The sequence below is a fragment of the Corylus avellana genome, chromosome ca1 (assembly GCF_901000735.1).
Source record: "Corylus avellana chromosome ca1, CavTom2PMs-1.0".
Lineage (NCBI taxonomy): Eukaryota > Viridiplantae > Streptophyta > Magnoliopsida > Fagales > Betulaceae > Corylus > Corylus avellana.
In genome coordinates, this window is record NC_081541.1 from 44,198,660 (window position 1) to 44,206,969 (window position 8,310).

General features: G+C 36.9%; 1 protein-coding gene and 1 pseudogene across 1 annotated transcript in view; both read left to right on the forward strand.

The window, feature by feature from the left end:
* LOC132172840 (protein NRT1/ PTR FAMILY 5.4-like) overlaps positions 1-2,888 on the forward strand; it is a 6,268-nt gene extending 3,380 nt beyond the window's left edge. The window contains exon 5 of the mRNA XM_059584408.1: positions 2,407-2,888. Within this exon, the coding sequence (XP_059440391.1) occupies positions 2,407-2,520 (114 nt within the window). The 3' untranslated portion in view covers positions 2,521-2,888. The remainder of the gene's footprint in view (positions 1-2,406) is intronic.
* Positions 2,889-3,431: 543 nt separating this feature from the next.
* Positions 3,432-7,077, forward strand: LOC132172847 (protein NRT1/ PTR FAMILY 5.4-like; annotated as a pseudogene).
* The last annotated feature ends 1,233 nt before the right edge of the window (positions 7,078-8,310 follow it).

Below are 8,310 nucleotides of genomic sequence, written 5' to 3' on the forward strand. Positions count from 1 at the left end.
TTTGATCATATCGTGATCAATCGAACTAATTCCTTAGGATCGATCAGATGTTTGATCGATCGTTTGATCCTATCACGATCAATCGAACTAATTTACCTGGATCGATCGGATGTTTGATCGATCATTCGATCTTATCACGATCAATCAAATTAATTCAGTAGGATCAATCGGATGTTTGATCAATAATTTGATCCTATCACGATCAATCGAATTAATTTAGTAAAATCGATTAAACATTTGATTCTATCAAGATCAATCGAGCTAATTCATTAGGATCGATCAGATGTTTGATCGAACATCTGATCCTATCACGATTAATCGAACTAATTCATTAGGATCGATCGAATGTTTAATCGATCATTTCAACATATCACGATCAATCAAACTAATTCATTTAGATCGATCGGATGTTTGATCGAACATTTGATCTTATCATGATCAATCGAACTAATTCATTAGGATCAATCGGATGTTCAATCAATCATTTGTTCTTATCATGATCAATCGAACTAATTCATTAGGATCAATCGGATGTTCGATCAATCATTTGTTCTTATCACGATCAATCGAACTAATTCATTAAGATCATATCACGATCAATCGAACTAATTCACCTGGATCGATCGATCATTTGATCCTACCACGATCAATTGAATTAATTCACCAAGATCCATCGATTGTTTGATCAAACATTTAAATAAGAATAAGAATAAGAAATAGAAAACTTCAATAATAATTAATAGGAGAATTTGTTCTCTTTAAAAGGAAAAAATAAATATTGATTTTTTTATAAAAAATACGAATAGAAAATAGAAAATAGAAAAAAAAAAAATTCACCAATAATTAATATAAAAGAAATAATGACATATTATTGGAGGTGAATTTTTGGTAAATAATATTTTCTATTATATATGTAAGGTCAATAGCATTGCCCCAATATTTATAATTTAATTAATTAATTTTTTTTTATTATTATTATTTTTTCAGTGGTAAATAGCGGCAACTTTATATCGCCGCTAATAGGCCAAGTATTTTTTTATTTGTTTTTTGTCTGGACGATTAGCGGCAACTACAAACGTTGTTGCTATTGATCCTCCAATAGCGGCAACTTTTAAAGTTGCCGCTATTAGGTCCTCAATAGCGGCAACTTCATGTTGCCGCTACTAGGCCAAGTATTTTTTTATTTTTTTTGTCTGGACGATTAGCGGCAACTATCAAAGTTGCCGCTATTGATACTCCAATAGCGGCAACATAGAACGTTGCCGCTATTATGCCATTAATAGCGGCAACTTAAAGTTGCCGCTATTAGGCCAAGTATTTTCTTATTTGATTTTTGTTTGGACGATTAGCGGCAACTACGAAAGTTGCCGCTATTGATTCTCTAATAGCGGCAACTTAACGTTGCCGCTATTAGGCCAAGTATTTTCTTATTTGATTTTTGTCTGGACGATTAGCGGCAACTACGAAAGTTGCCGCTATTGATTCTCTAATAGCGGCAACTTTCAACGTTGCCGCTATTAGGCCCTCAATAGCGGCCACTTTAAGTTGCCGCTATTAGGCCAAGTATTTTTTTTATTTGTTTTTTGTGTAGTTGCCGCTATTTATCCTCTAATAGCGGCAACTGTCAACGTTGCCGCTATTAGGCCCTCAATAGCGGCAACTTTATGTCGCCGCTATTAGGCCAAGTATTTTTTATTTTCTTTTTGTCTTGACGATTAGCGGCAACTACTAAAGTTGCCGCTATTGATCCTCTAATAGCGGCAACGTCTAAAGTTGCCGCTATTAGGCCCTCAATAGCGGCAACTTTATGTTGCCGCTATTAGGCCAAGTATTTTTTTATTTGTTTTTGTCTTGACAATTAGCGGCAACTACCAAAGTGGCCGCTATTGATCCTCTAATAGCGGTAACTTTAAACGTTGCCGCTATTAGGCCCTCAATAGCGGCAACATTATGTTGCCGCTATTAGGCCAAGTATTTTTTTATTTGTTTTTTTGTCTTGACGATTAGCGGCAACTACCAAAGTTGCCGCTATTGATCCTCTAATAGCGGCAACTTTTAAAGTTGCCGCTGTTCCGCTCCTAATAGCGGCAATAGATTGTTGCCACTAATTGTGTTTAAATAGCGGCAACTAAAATGGCCGCTATTGAGTGCCTAACAGCGGCAACTTGCTAATGTTGCCGCTGATGGGTAGTAAATAGCGGCAAGATGAGTCGCCGCTATTAGTGTTGCTGCTAAATATCGTAATTTTTGGTATTTAGCGTCCGCGATTAGCGGCGACAATAAAGTCGCCGCTAATGGCCTCTCATTAGCGGCAACTTTTAGTAGTTGCCGCTAATAACCCCTCATTAGCGGCAACTTTTGGGTCGCCGCTAATAATTTGGTTGCTAATGACCAAATTTCTTGTAGGTGCTGGCTGGGTTGAGTGCCTTGAATTTGTGTGTTTATGTGTGGGTTGCTAAGCGTTTTGTGTACAAAAAAGTTGAAGGGGATGATGATGATGATGCTGATATACTTGCATAAATGGAGCAGCATTAGATGATGGAACGAAGAAATTAAGTGTTAACGTTAATTATATGTTTTCTAGCTCCTGTTTGGATTAGATGTATAGCAAACAGTGTATAATTAGGCTTTCTCTGTCTCTTAAACATATTTATGGGACTATGTTTACGATCCCATGACTTAAAAATATAATCTTTAACCATATATCTATAGGCACTCTTTCCTTTAAGCCCGTTTTTAAGGGCGATCAATTTTATATGAGGTTTGTATAATTTGGTATTAGAGTCACGTCGTCACGTCGCCACATCGAGTGCGAGATCAGACACAATTTGTCGAGTATGAAATCGAATGAGTTGTCACTTTGTCGTTGAATTACGAAGAGAGCTACTAGCTAGCTATAGGCTGAATTAAAAGGTTTTCGTATGGTTTATGAATATATATAATATTAAGTTTTTGAATCTTGATAGATGATTGAAGCAAAAAAATTATTAGACGTGTTTGTTAAACTATTGTCTGTTTTAGAAGTTTAATTTAAAGTATTTCTTGATAAGTAAGATTCAACACATAAAATATTTAACTGAAATAGAGAGAAATTGTTGAATTGATTAGAATTTAAACTCAAGGATTGGGCTTAATAATACCTATTAAACATTCATTGATTAAAAAAAAAAAATTATTATTAATAGAAAACCTGATATCAAATATTATGTGAGTGTAAATAGCTCTTGTCATTTTGTGTATAAGCAGGAAAAATGTTGAAGGACTTCCATTCTTTTTCAGGATGCTTTAAATGAGAGTGAGGTTCTTGGCATGCATCTACCATTTTCATGCCTTGGGGGGTGTGAGAAGGAGGAGAGCAAGTTTTTACTGCAAACCATTGATCAGACTCTACAGTTAAACACAGCGATAATGTGATATAGAGGCACATATACATGCACATGCACCCACGTGTCAAATTCTATGCTGAAGAGAGCATGAGAAATATGACAAGTAAAAAAATTTTGCTTTTTTTTTTTTTTAAACTTTGGCCCCTGAAAAATATTTTACTACAGTCTGCTCTCCCAAATAAATGCCAAAAAAGAAATGAAGTGATAATGAATTTCATGCATATAAAAGGACCCAAATATTGCACAAAAAGTATACCATCAAACTTTTTGTAGTACCAAGTCCAAATCTTCAAATAATCTTTCCATTGGTAACTCTCTTAAGGCACACACCAGTCATGGTTGATAATGAAGTACATAGAGATACCAACAATGTCTCTACACAACAAAAACCCACCAAGGGTGGTTGGAGCGCCGCCGTATTCATCATCTGTAAGCCAATCTCCTCCACCTCCTCCTCCTTCAGCTTCATGCAGTACTTCATCTTTTTCACTTGCACTTCTGATTGCATGCAGTTGTTGAGGTGGCTGAGCGATTTGCCTTCTTTGGCATGGTGGGGAACCTCATCACATACCTCACAAACGAACTCAACCAGCCGATTCCTACAGCCGTTAAGAATGTCAACATCTGGGTTGGTGTGTCGTGTCTCTTGTCAATATTTGGAGCCTTCATTGCTGATTCCTTCTTGGGTCGGTTCAAGACCATCCTTTTCTCCTCCATCATTTATCTCCTGGTGATCAATCTCTCCACCTTGTTTCTCTTCCATTATCTTCCATACAAAACCTTCATGCATGCTTTCTTAAATCACCGCTAGTTGTCCTAAAAACTTAAGCTGATAGGAAGAGGTTACGTGCAATATTTAATTTAAATGAGGGGTAAATTGATAGTGTCAAAGTTCGATTTCAGGACTTTTGGTTCTGATACTATGTTAAACTACTAGTTATCCCAAAAGATTAAGCTAATAGGAAGATATAAATTTAATCACTTAATCATTAGTTTAACCGTTCTAAACCATGTATTTGTCATGTGTTTTATGTCTGACAGGGAATGGTTTTGTTGACACTGTCGGTTTCACTAATTCCTGTGCATAATCGCAAAGTAATGTTCTTCATAGCGCTCTACATTTTAACAGTCGGCGAAGGAGGGCACAAGCCATGCGTGCAAACCTTCGCGGCAGACCAGTTTGAGGAGGATTCAGAAGAGGATAAGAAGGCCAAGAGCTCATTCTACAACTGGTGGTATTTGGGAATAATGGCTGGCTCCACTTCTGCCACACTCGTGGCAGTATATGTGGAGGTAAAAATTTTGTGGGTTTTTTTTTTTTAAGTCAAACTCATTTTTTGACAAATTTATTCATCTTTCACTTACAAACTCATTTATATCATAATAATGTTAAGGGAACAACTTTTGCTTCCCTAGATGATTTAGGGTACAACTTTTGGCATGGTTCTCTTAGTTTAGGGAACAACAAGATAAATTGATTTTAGGAAAGCTACTGCTAGTGCACTAATATTATAAATTATATTTTATCCTACAATTATCTTATAATATTGATGTAGCAGTCTCAATTAATCATTCGATCAATTTTTGTTAAAAAAAAAATTCAATGATAATTGGGATTGCTGTGTCAATATTATAAAGTAAAAATATAATTTATATCATTTCTCTTAAAGAAAACTACTTGATAGAATACTTATTTGAGAGAATCCTAATCCTTTCATAGTATGCATACAGGACAATGTTGGTTGGGGCGTAGGGTTTGGAATTTTGTTAGCAGCATTGGCGGTGTCACTAGCAATATTTTTGCTAGGAATAAAGAGGTACCAGAAGCAGGGTCCTCTGGGGAGCCCGCTCACTACAGTGGTGCAGGTGCTTGTGGCGGCAGCTCGGAAGTGGCGTGTGAATGAGACACGCGACGGTTGTGGTGTTTATCATGGAGATGATGAGAGGGATGGGTCCAACAAAGTCGATCAATCTAAGGCTCGGAGAATGGCTCGTACTAATCAATTGAGGTATGTTCTGTTTTTTTTTTTTTTTTGGGAGGAAATTAATGAGGTATGTTTCTATTCAATGGGTGTACTCATATTGTTCTGTGGTCCAAAGAGAAAAATATTTATAAGGTTTAATAAATTTACTGGATAAATTGTTAGTAATTTAGATAATGAATAAAAGAGCCTTTATGGATCCATTGTCAAATGAGTGGAGATCCCAAATTTTGCTTGGACATATGGGCTCTATATTATATCTTTCACATTTATTATCTAAATTGCTAACAATCCGAATAGTAGAAATTGCTAAGAATCTTTATCCCGTTTCTCTACTCTTATGTAACTGACAAAGTTCATAAGTTGTGGTGGTACTAAAGATAAAGTAGGGCACTGATTGAGCTCATGTCAAATATGGAAAATATTAGGGTATAATCTCTTATAAATTGGAAGCATTCGATCATACCATCTCCCCCCCTTCATTGTGGTTCTCATTAGTGACACTAATATTGTCTATTTTGTAGATTAATAATGTTAAATACTATATTTTTATCTATTTGTCCAACCATGTTGACCGACACTCCAAATCAATAATTGGATTTTTTTTATTTAATAATAATTAATCCAATGATTAGTTGAGAGTACTACGTCAATTTTGTTGGACATATACATGTTGAATAGAATTCTCTTGGTAGAGAGGACCTATAGCATTATCCATGACAAATTTAATGCCCTAATAGGCTTGCTTGTTCTTGTTCCTTTCCCTGAACTTTATATCCTCTTATTGTGTGTACTTTTTTCTCCTCTAATTCTCTTCAAGAGAAGATTTGTCTTACAAGTTACAAATAAAGTGCAGATCTTTGGACAAGGCAATGATAATTGACAACATCGATGCCATGAGAAAAATCAAAGATCCTTGGAGGCTATGCTCTTTAAATCAAGTAGAAGAAGTGAAGCTCGTCTTTCGCCTTATCCCTATATGGTTAAGTTGCTTGATGTTTTCAATAGTCATCTCTCAACTCCAAACCCACTTCACCAAACAAGGCAGTACAATGATGAGATCAATCGGACCTCATTTCAAAATCCCCCCAGCATCACTTCAAGCCATTGTTAGCCTCACAATTGTAATCACCATACCAATATATGACAGAATTCTAGTCCCCTGGACTAGTAGAAAATTCACAGGACACCCATCTGGGATAACTTCACTCCAAAGGATAGGAATTGGCCTATTTTTATCCATTCTTATAATGATTGTGTCAGCCCTAGTAGAAGCCAGAAGGATCAGCATTGTAAAAGAGCACAACCTCATGGAAAACCCTAAAGCAATAGTTCCAATGAAGCTGTGGTGGCTGCTACCACAATATATGCTTTGTGGTTTGGCAGATCTGTTTGCGTTTGTAGGGCAACAAGAACTGTTCTATGATCAAATGCCGGAGTCAATGAGAAGCTTAGGAGCAGCACTTTACCTCAGTGTGTTTGGAGTGGGATGTTTCCTCAGCAGTGCTGTTATTTGTGTGGTTCAGGCCATTAGTTCAAGCTGTGGTGAAGAATGGCTTGGTGACAACCTCAACCGCGCACACCTTGATTACTTCTACTGGGTGCTGGCTGGTTTGAGTGCTTTGAATTTGTGTGTTTATGTGTTGGTTGCCAAGCGTTTTGTGTACAAAAAAGTTGAAGGGGATGTATAGCAAACGGTGTATATTTAGGCTTTCTCTGTCCCTTAAACATTTTATGGGAGTATATAAGTTTAAGGTCCTACGACTTAAAATGTAATCTTAACCATATGTCTATAAGTTTTTGGATATGCTTCTCTTTCAGCCTGTTTTTAAGGGTGATCGGTTTTATCTGAGATTTGTATCATTTGGCATCAAAATTAGCAAACACGTCGAGTATGGGATTAGATGCTATTTATCAAGTATGAGATCGAATATGTTGATACTTTGTGGCTGAGTCATGAAAGAGGCGACCTATACTTTGGATTAAAACATCTTGATACTATGTATGAACATATATATAGTATTAAGCCTTAGAATCTTGATAAATGGATGAAGCCACTAGAAAAAAAATGGGGGGTTCCCCCTTTTTTTTTTTTTTTTTTTTTTTTTCAATTAATTAACAAAGGATTAGAAAGACAATGGCCAAAGATTGGGGCATATATTTAGCATCTAAACAAATAAAATTTGATTTTCACTAAAATATCATTAGAGGTTTTTGTTAAACTAGTATATGTTCTAAATTAAATATTTTTGGATAAATGAAATCTAACATATTTAATGAAATGGAGGGAGAGAAACGGTAGAATTGAACTCAATGCTTGTGTTGCTTTGTGCTTAACAATAACCTATTAAACAAAACAAGTTAATTCTAACAACCCTATGGATTCGTCTCTTTTCTCTCTAGCTGCCAGAGAGAAAAGCGAAATCCTTTAGCCACACAGGGGAGGAGGGTTGGCCATTTGGCTGCCTCCCTCCTCCCTTCGTCCTTCTCATTCCGGTGCTAGTTATTTACCTGATGCCCTAGCCCCGGTGCCTCCTCTTTTCCCCTTCCTTGCCGCCCCTTTCCTCCTCTGTTTTCTCCGTTTTTGCCCCTTCCTTGCCGCTTTTCTTCCCCTACCTTCATTTTTTGCAGCGGGCTCCTTGGCCTTGTTTTGGCTTTTTGTGGGTTCGACTTGTGGGTGGCTTTCTTTCAAACCCCCCCGAATTTTGTCTGTGGTAGCTGCCGACCTGTGTCGCCGCTTTGTTGCCCGCTATTAGGGTTTTCTTTCATGCGTCCCCATCGCGTTGAGCTCCCACGCCCCTTATGCAGCGGTTTCTGGCCTGCACAGGTCCAGCTCCCTTTCGGCTACCGTCTTCCCGCTTTGTGCTCATTTTCCCTGTTTTGGTGGTTCGTTGTTGTTGTTGTTGTTGTTGTTTTTTTTTTTTTTTTTTTTTTTTTTTTTT